Source organism: Ursus maritimus, unplaced genomic scaffold, assembly GCF_017311325.1.
Source record: "Ursus maritimus isolate PB19 unplaced genomic scaffold, ASM1731132v1 scaffold_34, whole genome shotgun sequence".
Classification (NCBI taxonomy): Eukaryota; Metazoa; Chordata; class Mammalia; order Carnivora; family Ursidae; genus Ursus; species Ursus maritimus.
This window is the reverse complement of record NW_024426008.1, coordinates 609,384-632,625: the sequence shown is the minus strand read 5'-3', so window position 1 is coordinate 632,625 and position 23,242 is coordinate 609,384. Positions and strand designations below refer to the sequence as shown.

General features: G+C 39.9%; 1 protein-coding gene across 8 annotated transcripts in view; it reads right to left on the bottom strand.

Annotated features, from left to right (window-relative positions):
* CDC14B (cell division cycle 14B) overlaps nucleotides 1-23,242 on the bottom strand; it is a 53,343-nt gene that overhangs the window by 12,514 nt on the left and 17,587 nt on the right. For 6 of the 8 annotated variants that reach the window (XM_008711806.2, XM_008711808.2, XM_008711807.2 and 3 more), the window contains 7 exons: nucleotides 16,822-16,888; nucleotides 14,144-14,206; nucleotides 11,043-11,130; nucleotides 10,505-10,735; nucleotides 6,787-6,925; nucleotides 6,454-6,613; nucleotides 5,670-5,767 (listed from right to left, as the gene is read on the bottom strand). In XM_008711806.2, the coding sequence (XP_008710028.1) occupies nucleotides 5,670-5,767; nucleotides 6,454-6,613; nucleotides 6,787-6,925; nucleotides 10,505-10,735; nucleotides 11,043-11,130; nucleotides 14,144-14,206; nucleotides 16,822-16,888 (846 nt within the window). Of the gene's footprint in view, nucleotides 1-966; nucleotides 1,112-5,669; nucleotides 5,768-6,453; nucleotides 6,614-6,786; nucleotides 6,926-10,504; nucleotides 10,736-11,042; nucleotides 11,131-14,143; nucleotides 14,207-16,821; nucleotides 16,889-23,242 lie in introns of all 8 variants that reach the window. The other 2 variants (XM_008711811.2, XM_008711812.2) reach the window with 1 other exon arrangement.

The following is a 23,242-nucleotide window of genomic DNA, read 5'->3' as shown; positions in this document are numbered from 1 at the left end:
TTATTTATTTATTTGACAGAGAGAGAGACAGCCAGCGAGAGAGGGAACACAAGCAGGGGGAGTGGGAGAGGAAGAAGCAGGCTCATAGCGGAGGAGCCTGATGTGGGGCTCGATCCCAGAATGCCGGGAGCACGCCCTGAGCCGAAGGCAGACGCTTAACGACTGCGCCACCCAGGCGCCCCTAATAAGGGAGTTTTGATTACTCCTGGGAAAGCAAAGTGGGAGGAAGTAAGCCCAGTGACGGTCATGCAGAAACACGAGGCTGAACAAGGGACTCCAGTCTTCTCTGCTGTCCTATTTCCACTAAACATCCTTTTGAAAACTGTACTAACTGTATTCCCCACAGGGGAGGATGTGAAATGAAGCCAAGGAGAAGATTCTGCTTGCTCAAGACAGAAGACTTGGCAGGCAAATTGCTGCTGCTAAGGGCACAGTGTCCAACGGCAAAGCTGGAGGTGAAACACGACGCAAGGCTCACTAGCTGCAGAAGCAAATCTCTACTAACAGCAGAAGATCAGGGGGCAAATTCTTTTTTGCTAGATTGAAAAGGATATGCTGAAGATACTTACTCTGGGAAATTAGAGGAAATTGACTGAAAGAAAACCACCCCAATTACCCCAAACTCACTAAATATTTTTCATAGGGAAAAAAAACTACTTCAGTGACGTTAGAAATGGCTATTTCAAAAAATGCAGAATTGAAGAATTTCAAAAATGCTTAATTTGAAGAATTAAGCACAACTTAAAAACAAAATTTGTTATTTTTAATACCCGTACAGGAAAGGATCAGGGAAGGCCTCCCCCCGCCACCATCCCATTAATTGAGAAGTTTCAGAAAAAAAGAACCTTTGAAAAGAGGCAAACCAACAAAGCTAGGAGAGCTGACAGTGAGAAAAACATGCACCATTAAGAAACACACTGGCCACCAGAGGTGACCACACAAAGAAATGGAATATGGGACACTTACACAGCAGCTATTTGTCAAAGGTCCCGACGGCTACTGTGTTCTGAAGCCATCAAGACAGAATAGCAGGATGGGAAGAATGTGGTCACAAACGATCCACCAGATGACAACACTACACAGTGCAGAGGTCAGCACAGCTAGGGGACATCTGGAGGGGGAGGGGAAAGAACAGATGTTCAAATTGGGAAGGCAAAATAAATAAAATAATAAACAAACAAAGCCACGTGTGAATTCTAGACACCCTGTGATAGATACAAAGGGGTGGGTAACAAAGATGGAGTTTTGCCATTTCATGTGGGGGAGAAAATGCTATCTTCGGTTTTAAATTGATCTGGTATTTGGTAACAAAAGATGAGACCCAATCTGTAGCTGGATAACTGCCCCATGTTAGTTTAACTGTGTGATACAGAAATCAGAGTTGTAGTTACAGGACTGAAATTCTTCAAAAAGCACAAGATACGCACACACAGAAAACTAAAGCAAACCAGAGAAAAAGGAGGGAAAACCAGGCAACGACAAGCAGCAGCCCCGGACTGCTGGTTAACGATGACTCCGGGAGGCACACCCGTAAATGAACACAGCACAGAGCAGCTGATCTCACTGCAGCGCAGTCCCGTGCGGCATCATCTAGGAGTTCAGGCGAGCTGCCTACTCTGAAAATAAGGACTAGGGAAGCACACCCAACCCTGGGCAGCACAAAGTGAGGAAAATCTCCCCTGCGTATTAACGTTATATAAATGTCCTCAGTTGTTTTCCTCATTCATTCTCCTCTTGTGGCCAAACCTGGCTTTCAGCCCAGTCTCCAGTGGTCTAGTTTTTGGCAGTGAAGAAGGAAACCTCACAGTCTGAAGAGTGGTGACTCCATCCAGCTACTTCCAAATGGTCACCAGGACACATGTGTGACCCAACATAAAAGGCTCTATTGAGCATTTGCTTTGTGCGAGTACATTTACGATCAAGTCGTAAATGACTGCTCTGGCTTACTATGCGATCTTTATCGGTGTCCTTGTCATCGTAACCCCTGAACAGGTTTGTGGTATCTGGCGACAATGGATTACACTAAGGATGGACCTGAAATCGAATCTAACCTCACCCTGCAAGTTACACCTGGCATTCACTCCTTCCACAAAAACACAAACCTACTAACATAGGTCAAGATTACAGGGGCTTAGTATTTAGACAGAACAGAAACACTGGCCTAGGAACACTAGCGGACTCTCTATCCACCCCAAGTTTCATTTGCAGCTACTGATTTAACAGTGATCTTAAAGGCGGAATGGTCCGAATACCCAAGTGTCTCTGTCACAAAGTTTTCATTGTTCTTCTATGAAAGCTCATGGCATAAGAATTATTTTCCAGGGGTGCCTGGGTGGCATAGCGGTTAAGCGTCTGCCTTCGGCTCTGGGCGTGATCCCAGCGTTATGGGGTCGAGCCCCACGTCAGGCTCCTCCGCTATGAGCCTGCTTCTCCCTCTCCCACTCCCCCTGCTTGTGTTCCCTTTCTCGCTGGCTGTCTCTATCTCTGTGGAATAAATAAATAAAATCTTAAAAAAAAAAAAAAAGAATTATTTTCTAATGATGAGAGCACACCCATCCATACTGTGCTGTTAAGGGAGACTTAAAGCAAATTAGATCTGTATTTTCACCTTATTCCCAGGTAGGGTACACTTGACTCTTCACACACTCCATTTAACCCTAACGAACCTAGCAGAGATGATCCGTATGCAGAAAGACAGGCAGCATGGATGAAGGTATACAATCTACCAAATCTATTTTAGCACAGACGATAATATACTTGCCATCACGTCCTGCAGATCACGCCAAGGTCACGGTGCTACGTGACTTACTGTCTTCGTGGTGGTCGGGATCAGACTCTCTGAGAAAAGGACTACTTTACAGTATCTAACAACTTTAACTCTCCCCCAAATACTGTTTGTAAAATAGAAAACAATAACTGGAATACTATTTTGAGTACTATAAACTTGCTCTTAAGAATCACCAGTACTTATATATTTCTCACTAACTTTCCTTCTTATAAATATTTTTATTCGGCTAAGTACCAATAGTGAAGCAAAATAGGTTACCCACAGTGATAGTGGGGTCAGAATCAGGAGGTGGGGACTGATCTTAAATTTCTCAGCCCAAGCTGCTGTTAAAAACTCTCTCTCTCTCTCATTTCTGAAATACCACCACCACTTGGGAAGGAAAGGAAATCCCCAACTAACCTCTTCTTTTAGGGCCAGAAGAACTACACATAACAGCAAAAAAGGGAGGATTCCAACAGCAAGGAGGGTTTGAAAAAAGCAGAAGAAGGGATAAGTAAAGTGTTGTAGAGGAGGAGAAAGGGAAATCTACCCAGAGTAATCTAAAATTCCCCAGGGTTTTTACACTTCAGAGCTTAAAGGGATTTTAGCATTTGTCTTTTCCTTTAAAAGTGTGGCCTAAAAGTTTACTTTTGTGTATGGGAAGGGGACAGACATCTTGGGAGCTATTCTACTGGTTTCAGGACTATAATTACAACTAAAGGGATCTTAACTAGTGCTTTATTTTATTATTTTTTTAAACTTTAACCATTTTCCTTGGTTTATAACTTAGGCCAAATGCTTCAGAGAGAAGGGCCGGCGTCCCTCTGGGGGTGAGGTGAAGTGTAGCTCCGTCACAAGTGACAAGTGATAGCGGAGGCTGGTCTCTCCTTCAGCCACCACTGACCACTGCGCTTTCACCCCGGGGACACCTCACACACCAAGGTGAAAGGGAACACATCTCTTGTCGCCTTCTGGTTTCCAACAATAGTTAGAATTTTAGGCTTCATTCATTGTCTTCTGTATTGCCACAAGCCTATCAGCTACGAAAGACTTTTATTGTCTCATCTATAGAAAAGAGCAACAAGTGACGTGAACCCTCTAGAACACAGATTCACAAGGCAGCAGACTCAGAGTTACTGAAGGAAATTTCCTAGAAGCCCTATGTGACTAAGCAGAATTCCCACCCCAACTCCCAAGTTGACTTTTCATCAGAAGCTTTTGAGAAATAAACTGATGGTGCAGATTCATAAAAACAAAACAAAAAACCTGGGCACGACTAAACGCAACCCACAAACCACCCATTTTCTAGGGCTTGTGCCCCCAAGGCCTGGACCAGCAGTGCCTGTGATACCCGGAAGCTTGCTAGAAACGCAGTCACAGACCACCCCCCAGGCCCAAAACCATAACCTGCATTCCGACAAACCCCCAGGAGACTCAAACGCACGGTGAAGTTTGAGCATTGCTCTAGGGAACTGCTCACCCCTGTCATGCCTCCTCTGACCTCAGGAGGATTATCTGGAGGACCTACAATATTTCCAAATAAAAAGAACCATGAAGGCCTTAGAGGAAGACTTACTGCACTTAAAATCTAAGTGGCATCTGGAGTTAAATAAATGACCTAAAATGCACCGTTCGTAGAGCTTTCTGTTTCGTGCTGTCCCACCACACTGCAGAGAAGGCTCAGAGAATGCTGGCACCTCTCATTCACATGGCCCTTTACAACTTCCTTCTTTTCCGTGGGTCTTTTAAGAACGTCCCAAGGCAGGGGCCCACGAGGACACATGCCTTCCGTGTAATTCTACTTTAGAACTTTAGGTAACAAGGAGGTGCCAGTGAAGAACCACTGCTAATTAAAAAGAAGGCCTGTTCTTCTCTGCCATGAACATTTATGGTATCATTAGGTCTTTACCATATTACAAGATGATTACTGAACAAAACAACTGTCTCCATCACCCCCCAAAAAAACCATAACTGGAGGGGCGCCTGGGTGGCTCAGTCGGTTAAACGTCGGCTCAGGTCATGATCTCGGGGCCATGGGATTGAGCCCTGCATTGGGCTCCACGCTGGGCATGGAGTCTGCTTAAGATTCTCTCCCTCCCTCCCCCTCTGCCCCTCTCCCCCTAAAAAAAAGAAAAGAACATAACTGGAAATGCGGTTCCCCACAATGAAAAGGAAAGTTACTACAAGGAAGGAATCCAACAACATAAATGAAAGCATATACTAAAGAATATACTAGAAAAAAGTGCAATGGCCAAGTTTTTAAATGCTACATATTTTTCTAACAATCCTAGATGTTCCATGAGGTTGAATCCCAATTAGCACTTACATAACCAAGTACAGGTGGGCATACACAGACTCACTAACAATGAAACTTCCCATCCCCATACTAAACCTTCTTCTGTAACTTGAAAATAACTCCTCAAACAAAAAATACAAAATTATTATTTAATCTAGTTCATTATTACCCTAAAATAATAGGACATTAAACCACAATGTCATCACTGATTAAATTCTACCATATCTAAACAAACTGTCTATAATATCGTAATGAATTTAGGGACACTCCTAATTTCAGTAACTATGGACAAATCTGTTACTCTGTGGTTTACATCTGCTGCCACGCTCGTGAGGACGTCACATGGTGATTATGCGTGTGAAAAAAGCATTCCCAATACTGCTTTCCTATATACAGAGGCTAGTGAGGTTACAACAGAAGACAGAGATAAGGTACAGCCAAGAGCTTCCTGGGCAGCACCCCTAGATTTTAAATAATGTAAATAACCATTGCAAAGTGGGATAATGGGCATGCAACTATGGAGAAAAACATCCAGGAAAAAATGCTCACAAAGGACCGCATATACATATTAAATAACACCAACCACACAAAGGAAACCAGACTCACGTGAGGGGAATAGCGTTTGGTTTTGACTGTCTTCTGCTTTTCAGGGCCCGAAGTCTATCGCCTTGTGTCACTCCATGGATTTCGTCATCATCACTGTACTGTATAAGTAAAAAAACACTGAGCTAGTGACTTCAGTTGTACTTATTAAGGCCATAAAGCACAGCAGCAACATTTATCCATATACACATACAAATAAACTGCTGAACTCTAAAAAATTTTGCTGCTTTCAAAATAAAGCTACAGGTCACATTTTAAGACAACCAAAGGTTGACTTTACAGACATAGAACTCTATAGCACTCTTGTTATAAAATATACTGTGAGGAGGCCTAATGGGTTTTCAATAATGAAAACATTCTTTTTAAAATTCCAAATCCACTTACCACCACTCAGTATAGTGCCACTACCCCCTAAACTCTCGATTCTTTAAAGTTTTCCATTTGAGAAGAACTGGTTCCCTAAATCAACTGCGGCAAAATGGGGAAAAGTTGGGGCAGGGGGCACACAGGGAGGCGTCCCCAGGTCCACCTAAAGAGCTTACTTCACATACCTCTTTCTTCCAGTGCCTAGTGAGTAAAACAATTCTAGTTTTATGGACTATGACCTTATTTTAATTATTTTGAGTAAAAAGTTCCTAGAGGGGGCTCTAAGTATTAAAAAAAAATGTGTGACAATAATCCCTCAAAATGTGCTTTATTATTTTATCTACAATTTTCCCCATGCCCTAGAAGGTCCTCAACAGCACTGAAAACAAGGACAACAGCGTGATGGGGATGGTTCGATTACCAGCTCAGGTTCTTGCTTGTCTTGATTTTCGACCCCATTGATTGAAATGTCATCAACAGCCAAGAGGAGTTTTGAGACAGCTGCTCTGTGTTTTCCATTCTCCTGACCCCTTAACTTTTGACGAAAATAGTCACCTTCCAACCAGAGGCTTGCCTGTTTCCTAGAGCATTTAAATAATATCATCAAAATACAGCTTTTCCACAAAGACACATGCAAACGATTCTCTCCTACAGACTATCTGTTGTTACTGGAGACTAAGAAAAATCCTACTTCCCATCATTTTCCAGACCCATGTGTTCCCTGAGGAATTACAAATGTTCTCTGTTTACTTACATCACCAAAAATTGTTGCTGCGGTCCAATCACTGAGCCAGGCCTGCAGATTCGGACCCAGGCAATGGTCTCAGCTGCTGTCATCCTGTAATGCTTCATGATGTAGCAGGCTATCAGAGTGCCTGTTCGTCCAAGGCCGGCTAGAAAAAGAAACAAACCAAAGGGACCTGGTCTCATGTACTCCAGAACTGTGCTGGGCAGGCACAAGTTTTTAGAAGGCTTCCCATGACTCTGCTTCCCTCAACAGTCGTTCTTACGTTTGGATGCACACAGTAATCATCTGAAGAGTGTTAAAAAATACGGGGTCTCACCTCCAGAATTCTGATTTCATTGGTATGGGATACAGCCTGGACATGGAGATTGCTAAAATACCCCAGAAGGTAGAACCTGTGAGTTGACAACCTTAGATATTTAGCAAAGGAGATTTATAAGCAACGTATTGAAGGTACAGCCTGCCTTCTCCTTATTACAGTAAAACACGAGAGAAGACAGATGAACTGAAGAAGGAATTGTTAAGCAAAACAGAAACTAAACATTTAGAAAATTCTAGGCCTATCCATATTACAAATAGTGAGAAAGTGTGTTCTGGAGTGAACACCAACGGTGTAGTCGATGATCCACTCCATTAAGTGATTACCTACGGATCTAATCAGCCATCTCAGCAGAAGCCAAAACCAGTGTTGGGCTTGATTATACCAAACAGACACACTGCCAGTCTGGACTAAAGGATGAAACAAAGGCAGGCTTTCAGGGTTCTGGGATTCTAACAGGGGTAACAGAAATATCTCACTGGAAACATGCCTCATCCTTCAAGAAAAGGGAAGCATAACCCCAAGGGACCAACAAGCCTGCCACTGCTACCATAAGCCCCAGGGGCAAGGCTGTCTACTCCTGGGTTTCAAAGGGTAGGGCCAGCTCTGTGGTCCGTGGGTCAGACTGTTCCTGCCCACAACCTCAGGGGCACGGCTGCTACCCAAGTGGGCCTGCGTGACAGGGAATGAACCAGAGCATTATTTCTGAGCCTTAAGATCTAAAAGCATTTACCTTGCCAGGTTCTGGACTTGCTTGGGACCTGTCAGACCTTTCTACTTCCTGATTTCTCTCATTTGGAAAGGGAAGGCCTACCCGATGCATGTCCCACTACTGTATTTGAGACGCGCTTAACTTGTCAGGTTCCACAAGTTCACAGCTGGGGGAGAATTCTGTCTCAGGAGGAACTGCACCTGGAGTGTCACCTATTACCTGACTTAGAAGATGTTTAGATGAGACTTTGGACCTGGCACTGATTTTGGAATGGATTAAGTCTTTGCAGGCTGTGGGGATGGGCTGTCATACGAGGACATGAATATTGGGCAACCAGAGAATGAGGTATTATGGACTGAATTGTGTCCCCTGCTCCCTGCCTCTCCAAAAATCCATGTTAAAGTAGTAACTCTCAATGTGACTATCTCTGGGGAAAAGGCCTTTATGGAGGTAATTAAGGTTAAATAAGGTCACGTGGGGAATGCCCCAAATCCAATAGGACTGGTGTCCTTAGCAGAAGAGGAAAAGACATCAGGAGTTGAGTGTATGCAGAGGACAAAAAGAAGACAGCTGCCTACAAGCCAGGAAGCGGCCTCCCCAGAAACCAACCTTAGTGGCATCTTGATCTTAGATTTCTAGCCTCTGAAACTGGGAAAAAATAACTTTTGTTTAAGCCACACAGTCTGTGGTACTCTGCTGTGATCCCCCAAGCAAATTAATACACTCCCTAATGAATCTCACTTTCCACTTAATAATCCAAGCTTTACACGGTCATCAGTTCTCTTTCCAAAACAAAAGATCCAATCATACCAAATGCTCTTCAGGTTTTTAACCAGTCACCGGTCAACTTCAGGGTTTCTCAGCCTTAGCACGACTGACATTTGGGGCCGGTGTGAGCTCTGTCCTGTGCACTGAGGGCTCTTTAAGAGCACCACTGGGCTCTACCCACCAGAGACAAGTAGCATCTTCCCAACTTGTGAAAACAAAAAAAATGTCTTCAGGGGCGCCTCGGTGGCGCAGTCGTTAAAGCGTCTGCCTTCGGCTCAGGGCGTGATCCTGGCGATCCGGGATCGAGTCCCACATCAGGCTCTTCCGCTGTGAGCCTGCTTCTTCCTCTCCCACTCCCCCTGCTGTGTTCCCTCTCTCGCTGGCTGTCTCTCTGTCACATAAATAAATAAAATCTTTAAAAAAAAAAAAAAATGTCTTCAGACATTGCCAAATGTCTGCTGGGGGTGCAAAACCACCCTGAATGAGGGTGATAGTAACCTCAACTGCTTACTATAATTTACAAAATGAAATAACCAGTGTTGGATTTTAATGATTATTTCTTAATTGTGGCAAAATGTACATGACATAAAGTTCACCACTTTAACATTTTTGTTCATGTATCATTTTCCTGGTTTTATTTATTTCTGTGTCTCCTTTTAGCTCACTGAGCATTTTTAATCAGCTGTTTTTTTTTTTTTTTTAAGATTTTATTTATTTATTCCACAGAGATAGAGACAGCCAGCGAGAGAGGGAACACAAGCAGGGGGAGTGGGAGAGGAAGAAGCAGGCTCCCAGCGGAGGAGCCTGATGTGGGGCTCGATCCCAGATCACCGGGATCACGCCGTGAGCCGGAGGCAGACGCTTAACCGCTGTGCCACCCAGGCGCCCCTTAATCAGCTGTTTTAAATTCTTTTTCTGTAATTCAAAGACCTAGGTTTCTTTAGGGCCAGTATCTGGAGATCGTTTTAACCATTTTTAAGCGTACCTTTCAGTGGCATTAACCAACTCACTGATGTGCAAACATTACTACCATGGCCTCTGGGTACTTGAGACAAATGTGTATTCCCTTGTTGGGGGGCAATGTTATGAGTGCGTCTGTTATTCCTAGTTGGTTTATCGTGTTGTTCAAATCGTCTATTTCCTTTCTGATCCTCTATCTGGTTGTTTTTTTCCATTATTAAATGTGGGAGAAGTTAAATAAACCCCAGTACATCATACAATGTATTACTACACATTCATTCATTCATTCATTCATTCATTCATTCGATAAATACTTATTAAGTGCCAAGGCACTGCTTTAGCTGCTGAAAACATAGCAACTTGTTAGAATATAAGCTCCAAAAGGACAATCTCTCAAAGTCTGCTCTGCTCACTGACATATTCTAGAACATATCAAACAAAAGGCACTGATACATATTTGAGAAATAAATGAATGCTGTCCTTTTTTTAAAGATTTTATTCACTTATTTTAGAGAGAGAGATCGTGCACATATGCAAGAGCAGGGGGAGAGGGAGAGAGAACCTCAAGCAGACTCCCTGCTGAGCATGAGCCCAACACGGGACTCGATCTCACGACCCTGAGATCATAACCTGAGCCGAACCAAGAGCTGGACACTTAACCAGCTGAGCCACCCTGGCACCCCTAAATAAATGCATTTCAGTGTGATAAGGTTTTGTAGGATTACCAATGAATAGAATTTAGTGTATTGTACTTTTCATATGAAATTTGGGTTTTAAAAGCACTCTGTATATGCACAGCTTTTTAATGTCAATCGTACCTCAATAAAGTGGTTTTAAGAAAAAAGCAACTTACAAAAAACAACAAGAAAGACGGCTTCATGTGTCCTCGCATATAGTCTAAATGGGCAGGGTGTGTTTCTAAACATACATGCATGTCCACCATTCTTTAGCCAACCCTGGAAACGTACCTTTACAATGTACTGCAATGGCACCCTCTGCATTTTCACAAATATCCAGAAATTCTTTGACGATGGCATCAGTAGGCGTGCTGCCATCCGCAAAGAAAAGATCATAGTGATCGAAACCAGCATTCGTAAAGCGTTTGGCGTCATACATCCTTTTATTCAGACGAATAATGGTAGTAACGTTGTGATTCTTAAAATATGGAATATAAGCCTCAGGAGAATGTTGGTGGTAACCTACATAAAGAAATTCACCAGATGCTTGTGTCAAATGCGGAAAGAAAACAGTGGATAACAATTTTACCTGTAATTGGGCAGAAAGAGTATCTGGACTAGGGACTGAATACCAATTTGATTATAACTGGAAAAGCACTAATTTAAGAAGTTAAAAGCCAGGCAGAATGATGTACTAAAATGACTGAGTATATTTAAATAATTAAGACAGACAAGCGTGGTTTAATTCTTCAGCCTCTTTCAAAGGAAAATACAGGATGGATACTTTTTTTAATAACAAAACTAAACCAGGTCCCCTATTTTCACATACCGCTTTCAAGTTTGGTTCTTGAATGAGGTCCACAGAAGGCAATAAATCGGTCTGGTATTATCCAATTTAAATCTCCATTTTCCGCTTTCTGCAAAGGGAAGATCAGTACAATTCATTTTTAGACTTAATCTCCTGTCCACATCCCTTCTCAACACTGAATGTCTGAAGGACTTCAAATCCATTTGTTTTAGCACAAAAACTGTTTATAAATGACCAGGAGACAGGAAACTAAAATTTAGCCTGCTATGAGTATTCCCAGGGAATAGTTAAGTTCTCCTGGTCCCAATCACTTCTTAAAAAAGTATCTTGGCTCAGATAGTCAGCCTTTGGAAAATAGAGCGGACCGTTGCTACCTAAAATATACCGAGTATTTTGGTTACAGGATCCACATAAATCCTCATGTGGTTGCTGCTACTTAATAAGAAAGCAAATTTTTTTTACTATGAGGGAATCTAGAAACTTCCCTATTTTCCTGAATGACTAACTGGCTTCCAATACAAGCAATCTTGACTCCTTCAACAAAGGGAAAAAAACCAAAATCCTTGATTTCTTGGTATTTACACCTTATTTCTAGAAGACACACTTTCATCATTGTTAGCTATTTAGTAAGAGGGTCAATGAGAAATCTTCACTAAACCCACCAGGATATTTGAAATTATAAGTACACTAAGATCACAGTATATCTCTAGAAAAGAAAATGAATGTAAACTGAAATTTAAAACACTTTACTCTGTTATTAAGTCCTTTCAACTAAGTTACCATACCAATTATTATAAGATAAATACAGCTAAACTTTAACAGTAATAGAAATGGATACACAAAGACTTAAGCAGGAAGTAGAAGACACTTGATAGTTTAGAAGGAAAGAACTAGCAATAAAAACAAGATCAATTAGCTTTGCAATTGGGATATACGTATGTGCACCCAAGAACAAGTAAGAAATAAACTGGGAGTTGCCTGAATCTCTACAGGCCAGTCAGGTAACCCAAATCCAATGTACTTGACTTAATTACCAGCGAGGGGAGTTAATGAGCCCATGTTCCATACTAAAAGGACTAAGCAGGAATGAGAATGTGTCCAGATATTCCAATTTTGAAATGAAACGAGAAATCTGGAGTTTTTGAGAGACTATGGACTATGAGAAACAAACTGAGGGCTTCAGAGGGGAGGGGAGTGGGGGAATGGGATAGGCTGGTGATGGGTAGTAAGGAGGGCACGTATTGCATGGTGCACTGGGTGTTACAGGCAACTAATGAATCATCGAACTTTACATCAGAAACCAGGGTTGTACTGTATGGTGACTAACATAATATAATAAAAAAAACATTAAAATAAAATAAAAAAAAAACTTGTAGGTCAAAAAAAAAAAAGAAATCTGGAGTGTTTAATGAGAAACCTATGATCAGATTTCATTGAATCACACACATCACAGATTGCAAGATGCATCCTGAATTCAGAGAAATTAAAATGGGAAAAAATGGGCATCATGGAATCAATGAAAGACACTAATGCAAAATTTTTAAATACACCACAGAGACGAAACAAAATGACCCACAGTCTGTAGCTACCTAAACAGTTCCTTGTGTCTCAATGCAGTTTCAGCGAAAGTAAGCAGCACTTGTGGGCAACCTTGCTACTCCCCGCAACACTGCAATTTCTGCATTAGTGAGCGGGAAACTAATTAGCACCTATATCACTCCTTAGTAACATATAAAGACGTCACTCCGCTCCACTGAAGAAACACCAACTGGCATTCTTCCTAGTTTTACTTGCCTAAAAAGAGAAAGTCTATTTTATTTTAAACGTTTAATTTTACGAGGACAAGCACAAAAATAATGGTATTAAGTTATATTTACTAGTTTAAGATGCAAATTAAAAATATATTGTACTTCAGAAATGTACTATTAGAGAGAAGATATGGTTGGCCCGAATGAATCAACCATGAGCTATGCTTTAGATCTTTGTACATCACAGTAGTGACTAACCGTAACTATTAAAACAGTTCAGTTATACCTAACAGTTTAAAAGAACAGTTACTCTAGAAATCGATTGTGAACGGACAGTTATGTGAGGATTACAAATACTGCTGCATAAAGTGCTGTCTGTGGAATCTCTCCATCATGAGTGAGAACGTCTGCTCAAGATAACCACAGTAGGATAAAAAGACAAGATTCCATGAGTATTCTTGGCGAAAAGACCTTTAGCATAGCATCTTACTATCTATTTAAAGGGTAGAATGGTAGAATCAAATTACTTATTCTTTAAAAAACAAATACACTGCATTCAAAAATGTAGAGGACATCTATTGCTTTGCCTTCCTGGACTTGCTTCTCTCTCTTGTCTGTGTGGTTTGATAGGGCTGATCCCAGCACTTCACTCCAACTACCGAGATGGCCCACCCACCAACAGCCCTCATCAGGAACACAGTCTGGTTTAGGGCTAGGGACACGATCTAAGGCAGGCCAATGAGGAACTTGTGGGTCTTTTCTGATGAGTTTGCCGAGAAAATAAATCAAAGCTACTGGTCGACATCTTTGTCACTACTGGGGAGCTTTAGTCCAATTTCTGATAAGTATGGGAGTACATTAATGTGGTCATGCATGAAGTTACAACTGCTCCTGGAATTTTTATTTATGTAAGCCAATAAATTTTCCTTTTTTATTTAAGCTATCTGTATTTACTTTCTGTAACTTACAACCAGTAGTGTCTTGACTTCATACAAACAAAAGGTTATGATAAAAACATATTTTCCACAGGTAATTAGATACATATAATGACTATTCATCTCATCAGATCCTATGCTAAGGGTTTTATGATTTCCTCATTTAATCACTATATGAAAATCATCAATACTCAAAAACAAAAACAAAACAAAAAACATTACAGAAAAATGCCCATAAGCACATTCATGCACTCTGGAAAGATGCATCAAATGCAGAAATCAGCACTGAAATGGAGAACTGGGGTAAGAGGATAAAGACTTGAAATTTTTTTTTACTCTATAGACATCTAAATTGTTCACTTCTTTAAAAAACAAGAATATTATCTCTGGAAGTAAAACATGAATAAGGGAGTTAAAAGCAACATCCTTGGAAACTTACTTCATAGTGTTCATATTCATCAAGGTGAAATGAGTTGAAATTAAGGAAGTCATACTGCATTGCCTAAAATCCAAAGGAAAGCTTTTAAGAATAAAGATGTAAATAAGAAAACAATTTCCAATCCAATTTCCTAATTAAAAATTTCAGGAGGTACCCCAAAAGAGCATTATTATATTTAGATTTTGTTCCACTGACTAGTTTTCAAAGAAGGTGCACTATGTGTTTTAAATGCTTCTATTATCTGGTAGATTAGTTATAACAATATTTATTTTAATGAGATTTTATTTTTTTAATTTTCCTTCATCAATCATCCTATCCATGCAGAGCTAAATAATCAAGTTTTCAAAGTAATCCTACTAAACTTATTAGGTCAACACCACTCAGCCTTCAAATATAATGCCCAAGCAATGATCCCTAAATAAATAAAAAAGGAAAAAACTATAGGTTAGCTTATCCTAAGCAAATCCCACCACTTCATAAATATTTTCACTTTGAAATTCTTTTGAATATGAATTGAAAGATTAATGTTCCTGATGCTATAAAATTCAAAAATTTGAGAAAATTCTTCTTTCAATAAAAAGAAAGACCATAAAATTTCTGTTCTGTGACCTCACTCTGAGTTGCAGTGGACAGATCGTGCTAAGCAAAATAAGCAGAGTATCTAATTTCTGAGACAAAGACGAGCTCATGGCCTTTGTGAAGTGTTGTCCCTGCTCGATGATCCCTGAGCCAAGGAATATGTAAGCAAGAATTTTTTTTTAATTGAAATACAATTGACATACAATGTTTTATTAGTTTCAGGTGTCCAACATAATGATTTGACAATTCTATACATTACTCAGTGTCCACCACAGTAAGTGCAGTCACCATCGGTCACCATACATCATAAACACTACTACTGACTACATTTTCTGAACTGTACTTTCTATCTCTGTGTATAAGCAAGATCTCCTTGATCAGCAAGGTATTCTTGGTTCATAAGGGGTGACTCCGTAAACTCAGCTTTCAAAATTTAAACTACTAAGTATGAATGAAAAATAAGGCTTACAATACCAAACAAAAAAACCCCCATTTTACAAAATATAGTTATTTAAATTCTAATTTCAAGACCATGATGAATTATACTTCTTTGAATCCAAAATACTCAAAACATGTCACGCTATTTGAACTAGAGATGTTCCTAACAGAATGATCAATAAAATGTAGTTTATAGGCAATTTCTATTCATAAGGAGCCTATAAAAGTCACATTAAAATTAAGTCACAATTATATTTATAAACGTTTTATATATGCAGTAATATTCCAAATCAGCTACCAACAAAAAAATGTTTAAATTGAAAATCAGAAGCTGTCGAATAAAATTAAATATAAAGCGAGAAAAGCAATCTTGGCCTATAGTTCCTGCTAATTAATTCGACTTTGGATACAGTATCTGATTAAAAAAAAAAACAACAACTAAGCTGAGAAATAACAATGGAAACCGCTGTAGAATAAGTAGACCATTTTCAAGGCTAAGTTTTTCACCTCTCCTTTTAAAGGAGAGAAGGCAGCCCTAGGATCAGGACAAGTACGCCTGCCTATGTTAGCAGTTCCCAGGGGTCCACCTGGCAGGAACTGTAACTGCAACTGGAAGGGGTTCATTTACACTTGCTGTCCCTCCATCTCTTGAGCACTCCCTCTGCACGTGACCGGCCTAACCTAAGGCCTGAAGGAGCTGCCTCAAGGTCTATGGCAACGAACCCGACCAGCTCTATCAGTCACTAGACTCAAACCCAAAAAAACCTTAAGTTCCATACCTTGTTGCCTAATACAGGAAAAAAAAAAGTATACTAATCAATCTCTGAATTTGTATAGTACTTCTCAAAATTCTCAGAAAGCCACTGTTTCATTATACAAGAAAGGAAACCCAAGTTCCTTTTGCCTCTGAAAATACAAGTCGTATAAAACTTGAGATGTTGTCGAAGGCCTACTTGATCCGTGGACAACTGATCTACAATTCTTGTTTCTTGTGCTGCCCTGACATTCAAGACACATGCCTGAGGGAGTGAGTGTTATAACCAGAGTATGCTGCGTCACCTAACTCCAGGGGACCCCATTCATTTAGAATGTGATATGAAAGGTGTCCCTAGGAGTCAAAGACAGCAGGCAGCCCTGGTTATAAAACACAGGAGTTATTTTTAAATAGCTTTGACAAAGCAGTGGTGACCTACTTGGTCTTATATAAAACCTAGTAACCAACTAATGGGCTATACAAATTCTGTTGAACTAAAAATTGAAAGCTTGAAGATACAAAAGCGAAGTGTTTCTATCAGTAACTGTGTTCTAGAAATGTCCGTTGTAATTAGGATTGGTGGATATAGGACAAATAAAATACACAAATGAAAGAGAACTTGGAAATCAGTAACCTACTTTTTGTTTCTCTTTGAAATCACAACATACTCAAAGCAAGTCTGGATTTAGCACCTAATTACGTAACGATCTCTTACTGTCCTCTGTTGTTCAAGTGGCTTTTCTCCCAACTCATTCACAGAAACACTCAGATTCAGGAAAACTTCTCTGGTTTGGCGTCACTCTAACATTACTGGGGAAATGGGGTATCTCTTTATGGAAGAAGGCCTAGCCTTCCTTGGACTGTAGTTTTCCAACTCAACGCTAGGCGCATCCTACGAATCACTTACCTTCTTTACTGCATGAAAACAGTCGAGGAGTGTAATGTAGAAATTGCAACTTCCATAGGCAGCATCTCTGAAATCCCGAAAGTATTGAAATACATAGCTCAGTTAATTTAATTTTCTGTAGTACACTTGCCTCAAGACAAAGCTGACAAGAATTTAAAATCAAACCACAAATTAAGAACCGGGCTCAAAAAAAAAAATTTTTTTTTTTGCCTTTTGGTTTTTAAGTCAAGGATAAGTCACTTATAAATTTCACTGCAGTTTCTACCTGTTCCAGTAGATAGTTTTATAGATGTGGATCAATAATGACGACTTTCTAAATTTCAAATGACCTCTCAAAATAATTTCTGGCCTTGATGAGTAGGTTTCAAAAGTTTCTTCTTAAGTTCTAATCAGTAATATGTTCCCCACCCCACAAAAGGGCAAGGCATTGCATTTTCTTCTTCAAACTGGAAAATACCATATTAAACTGTTACCAGGAAAGACTACACACACACACACACACACACACACACACACACACATATGTGTGCAAGTGTAAGTATGTGCTGTAGGTATATGTCCATCCACGTAGGAAAAAACTATTGGGAAATCAAGGTAATATGTAATACTAGATGCAAGCTAAAAAGCAGTCTGCTCTTCTCATGCTTTTATAATCTTTAACAAGTTAACTGAATAACTTGTTTCTGATTCTTAGAAGATTAGGGTACCAAGAAAACCACAAGAACTAAGGGGTCAACCACTTTAGTACTCCTGGGGAAGTGTTTAAATTAGTTTACAGACAACTCCACCCAATACCGCATCAACAGCTAACAGTAATCTTACCACAAATCTCTTAATGTCAGTTAAGATTTTGTCTAGAAAAGTAAGGTCATCCTCCACTCCCACCTGCTTCTCCTTTCCAGCTACCTTGAGCCATTATGAATTGAAAATGTGGAATTAGGCAAGATAAAAATTAATTTATCTGTGATCATTCTAGAAATGCCAAACAACTGTGACTCTCTGAATGGTCCTTCATTTGGTTCTTTGGTGGAACCAGCTGCTTTCGAAGACATCATTATTAATTGTCTGCCTTGGTTGGGTTTTCACATTGTAATATTACTTACCTGAAAAATTAAACAACACATTTTAAATTTTCAACGTACACAAACCTTTAGAATACAGACATTTATAGCAACATGAACACGGGGGAAAAGGATATCCTTTTTACTTAAGATAGTTTTAGACATTACTGTCTGAGCTGGTTAGAATTACTGAGGTAAGTTATATGTTAGCCTTCAGAGGACTGCACACAAAGTCTTACGACACGGCATTTTTTCCTATAAGCGTCTGAATTTAAAAAGCTGCTCTTCTAAAAGCTAGAAAAGTTCTCTACGCAGCCTAGAAAACGGTTTTACCAATTGTTCATTGGCAATATTCAGGAAGGAAATAAACACAATGACCCACAGCCGTTCTCAGTGTGGTCCCTGTTCAAGCAGCATAGTATCACCTAGTCCTGTTAGAGATGCCAGTTCCCGGGCTCCACGCCAAACCTACTGAGTCAGAACTTCTATGGGTGGGCCAGGTAATTTTTATTCTAATAGGTCCTCCAAGTGATTGCCACGTATGCTCCAAGTTTAAGAACCACTGACCTATAGAATCAACACAAAACATTTGTTTTGTAGGAATAATTTTTTCAAGGAATAAAAAATATTTTTAGAAAGAGAACCTATAGTAAGGAAAGGAAGTAATTTAGCCTAAACCAAAATCAAAATTGTCAGTGGAGGGGCTCCTGGGTGGCTCAGTCGGTTAAGTTAGCCGACTCTTGATTTTGGCTCAGGTCATGACCTCGGGGTCCTGGGATTGAGCTCCCTGTCAGGTTCCCTGCTCAGTGTGGAGTCTGCTTGAGATTCTCTGCCTCTCCCTCTGCTTGCACATGCTCTCTCAAATAAATAAATAAATCTTAAAAAAAAAAAAAATCAGTGGAAAGACAGTGAACTCTCAAATTACATCCCCGTGTTTTTAACCATGTCTCAATTACTTTTATTATCTTCTTAACCTACAGATAATTCTTCCTCAGTTAAGTTAAAGGCATGCTGAATTCAGTCTTTGTGATAACTTGATACATTTACTGAATGCATATTTTTTGAGACTCTACAATGGGCCAAGCCCTGCTCTAGTCAGTGATGATTCCACAAGCTTTAATCTGGGCTCAAAGTTCTGCCTCATACATCATACTACCTGAATAGACAACAAAAATCTTTCTTTACTCATTCATGTTTATTTCTTAACACCTCCAACTTTAAACACACCCACACATCCTCCCTTCTACCGAAGCAATCAGGCTTCTTCCAAACAGCAGAACAGCAGCTATGAATCTGGATGTGAGGCTGGGGCAGGGGAGATAGGCGACTCGTCACTAAGATCATGTAACAAACTTAGAAAAGCAGGCGCCTCGGTGGCTCAGTCTGTTAAGCATCTGCCTTCAGGTCATGATCCCAGGGTCCTGGGATGAAGTCCCGCATGGGGCTCCTTGCTCAGTAGGGAGCCTGCTTCTCCCTCTGCCTGCCACTCCCCCTACTTGGCTCTCTCTCTCTCTGACAAACAAACAAAGACAAGAAAGAAAAAAACAAAATAACTTAGAAAAGCAGATGAGAGGGCACCTGGCTGGCTTGGTGGAGTGTGCAACTCTTGGTCTCAGGGTTGTGCATTCGAGCCCCAAATTGGGTGTGGAATTGTTTAAAAAAAATATAATCTTTTAAATAAATAAATAACTAAGGCAGATGAGAATCAATGAAAGAGTATTGCCGAGAAACTGCAAAACAATGTCAAATACTAGTTTTAAAAATAACCGCTTTTGCAGCAGCTTGTATGCATAATAGCCAAAAACTGCAAATAACCCAAGGATCCGTCAAAAAGACCAAGGGCAAATAAACTCCGATATGTTCAAAGAATGGAATGCTACAAAAGCAATAAAAAAAAAGGGATGAACTGATACTTGCCACAACATGGATAAATCTCACAGGCATTATGTGTTTAAAAAGCTAGGTCCCAACTCTCCAAAATGCCTACTATATGACTCCATTCACACGAAGTTCAAAGGCAAGAAAAAACTGATGTGGTAGAAATCACAGTAGTGGTTACTTGGGGGGTGGTTACTGACTAGAAAGGGGCTGAAGGGACTCCTTAGGATTGCTGGCAGTCTTCTGTACCTTGAACTGGGTAGTTGTTACACACACACATGAGATTAGTGGGTTTCTTTTAACTGTATTAAGATATATGTCATGGGGCGCCTGGGTGGCTCGGGGGCGCCTGAGTGGCGCAGTTGTTACGCGTCTGCCTTCGGCTCAGGGCGTGATCCTGACATTCTGGGATCAAGCCCCACATCAGGCTCCTCTGCTAGGAGCCTGCTTCTTCCTCTCCCACTCCCCCTGCCTGTGTTTCCTCTCTCGCTGGCTGTCTTTCTCGGTCAAATAAATAAATAAAATCTTAAAAAAAAAAAAAAAGATATACATCAGCTGAAAAAACTATATGAATGTCTAACAAATGTTAGCTAAGGACAGGCACTATACTAGGTGTTTTATATGCAGGATGTTACTTAATCCTCATACCCCATTAGGGAGATCCTATGTCATTTCCACTTACGGACTAGGAAATCAAGGCCACATTTGTAAAGAACAAGAGAAATTTTAGTGCCAGAACTGAGCGTCAAACTCCCCTTGGTCTGACTACAGTCAAACTATAAAAACTATATAATACTAGCTCCCAAGAAAATAGAAAGCAGAGGCCCCCTTCCCTCACAAAAAATCAACTAAGAAGCAAAGGAGTATTACAGGTGGTAATACCAAAGAACAGCAGTATATGCCCTTCCTAACAATAATTCTAAGGTATCAAGAAAATACTGAACTACATTTTATACTATATTCTCATTTAGACGGCAGTGAAATAGCGATATAATCCATTAAAAATCATATACATGTATATACAAACATATGTAAACCCAGTGGTTAAACAATTATATCTAAGTTGAATTAAATATAATTAAATACTGCTATGGAGCATAAAAAGTTTAACTGCAAATGAATCCTATTCTTATTAACAGCTATATTTATACTGTGCACTTAAAGTGGCAAGGAAAAAAGACTATAATGCAATTTTGTTCAAAATATTATCAAGCTTAAAAAAATATTATCAAAGCTTTATTAATTCTGATTGACCTACTTTTTCTAATTAGTAAGTTCAACAGAACAGTAAAATGTGGTGAAGTGCCAGATTTTTAAATCTGCATATGCTGATACTTTTGTTAAATGCACTGAGTATAAAATACAATAGTACTGTATTGTCACATTCCCAAAATAACACAGTAATTTCTGTAAATAAAAAATACTATTTAATAAAAATACATATTTTTATTTTTTAATTTACAAATAAAAAAGAATTACTAGAGGGGCGCCTGGGTGGCACAGCGGTTAGGCATCTGCCTTCGGCTCAGGGCGTGATCCCGGCGTTATGGGATTGAGCCCCACATCAGGCTCCTCTGCTATAAGCCTGCTTCTTCCTCTCCCACTCCCCCTGCTTGTGTTCCCTCTCTCGCTGGCTGTCTCTATCTCTGTCAAATAAATAAGTAAAATCTTTTAAAAAAAATGAATTACTAGAAAAATAGAAGGAAAAAAACACATCAAATACAAGCCCAAATTCTTCTAATATTTGATTCCACACACATTAAAATACTCTATTAAATTATTATAAAAGTCTCTAAATTCTTACTTGCAATTCCAGTACTTATCTCATCATAGCTGGTAACAAAAAGTTCACAGATTGACACTAATTCACAGGCCATACTTAGAGAAACAATGCTTCAGATACATCAAGTATCTGGCATCTAGGCCTACAAAGATTCAAATTTTACAAACTTGAGCTTTCTAGCTAAGTCCTGTTTTTTAAAGAATTACTAACTTTACTCCTGGGACCAGAAGTAACTAACTTACTTCATCTCTCAGAGCCAAACTTCAGTAGTTTTAAATACAGGTATGGCAAAAAAAAGCAACATTTATTTTATTTTTGGCCTTTGCGTTTAAATTAATGCAAATTCTCTTTTACACCAACAGTGTTCCATGGATCCTTACTTGGATTATGTCAAATATGTGTGCTTATTCTATTTCAGGACCTTATGTTATAAACTTTAAGAATGGCACTATTATAAAGGAATACCAACAAAATTAACAACAAAATTAACACTGTATACCAATGTTCCTGACTCACAGACCACAGATACAGCGTTTCTTCTAAAGGAAGTACACGGTTGCTGTTATAGGTTGAGAAGAAAAGCACGGCACTCTCTACTTTTTTAGAAAATACTCTTCATCTCTTTCTACCCACCTCAAATAATAGAAGACCTACCATAATCCTTGCACTAGAAAGAAAGATGGTAGTACTGGGCTCAAAGTAATTCTTCTAATTTGCTAAATCACTTAATATACAGTCTTCAGTGCAATAGAGAACTGAAACAAATATCTGTTTCACAGAGTAAGTCCATGGACAGTCCTACAGTTACTGAAGGTCAACAGAGGACCCATCCCAAAGCTTGTCCACAATGAAGTCAAATTCACAACCTTACGTTTTAAAAGCAAGGTCGTACCTTCAACATCAGGCATTCAAGGTATCTGCAACAATACTACAACTACTGACGGATAAGTGGAAGAATAATGCAGAACTTGAAATTATCAACACAGTACGCAATCCGTAAAATTACTTCACGTTTATTACACGTGAAGTGCCATACAGGTTTCGATTACGTAGCTAAGTCAAGGATTTTGAGAAACAGATAGAGAAACATTTAGAACTTAAAGAAGAACACGAGCTGTTTCAAAATTTCAACACAATCACCCAGTAAGTCTGAGATGAGGATGCGGCTATCACCCATTTACATACGGACGTTACTTACAGACCACATCTGTGACACAGCCATTTGGTTTCTCTAGCAGTGGTGCTCAGTTAGCAACCCCACCCACCGTCTCTGCCGGCGTATTGCTAGGCCAAAGAGGTCCCTTTATGCCACTGAAATTAACTCCTGATTATCAGGAAAACTTAGTTCTTAATTCTTCAGGACCCAAACTCCTCAGTGCTAGCTCTGAGTACCATAATTCCAGGACTGTCATCGGATTACAGAGCATAGTTTCCATGAGTGGCAGAGGTTCTCACGTAGAAGTGATTCACTGCCACGAGGGCCATCTGGCAATGTCTGGAGACATTTTGGTTTCCACAGTTAATTTCGTGGAGGTGGAGGTGTTACTGGCAACGAGTAGGCAGAAGCCGGGGATGCTGCTAAACACCCCGCAATACACAGGACAGCCTCCACAGCAAAATGTCACTAGTGTCACTGCTGAGCAACCTAGATCCATGGTGTTATTTGTACCCACTCTAACATGACTCTTTCCCAGGTCTT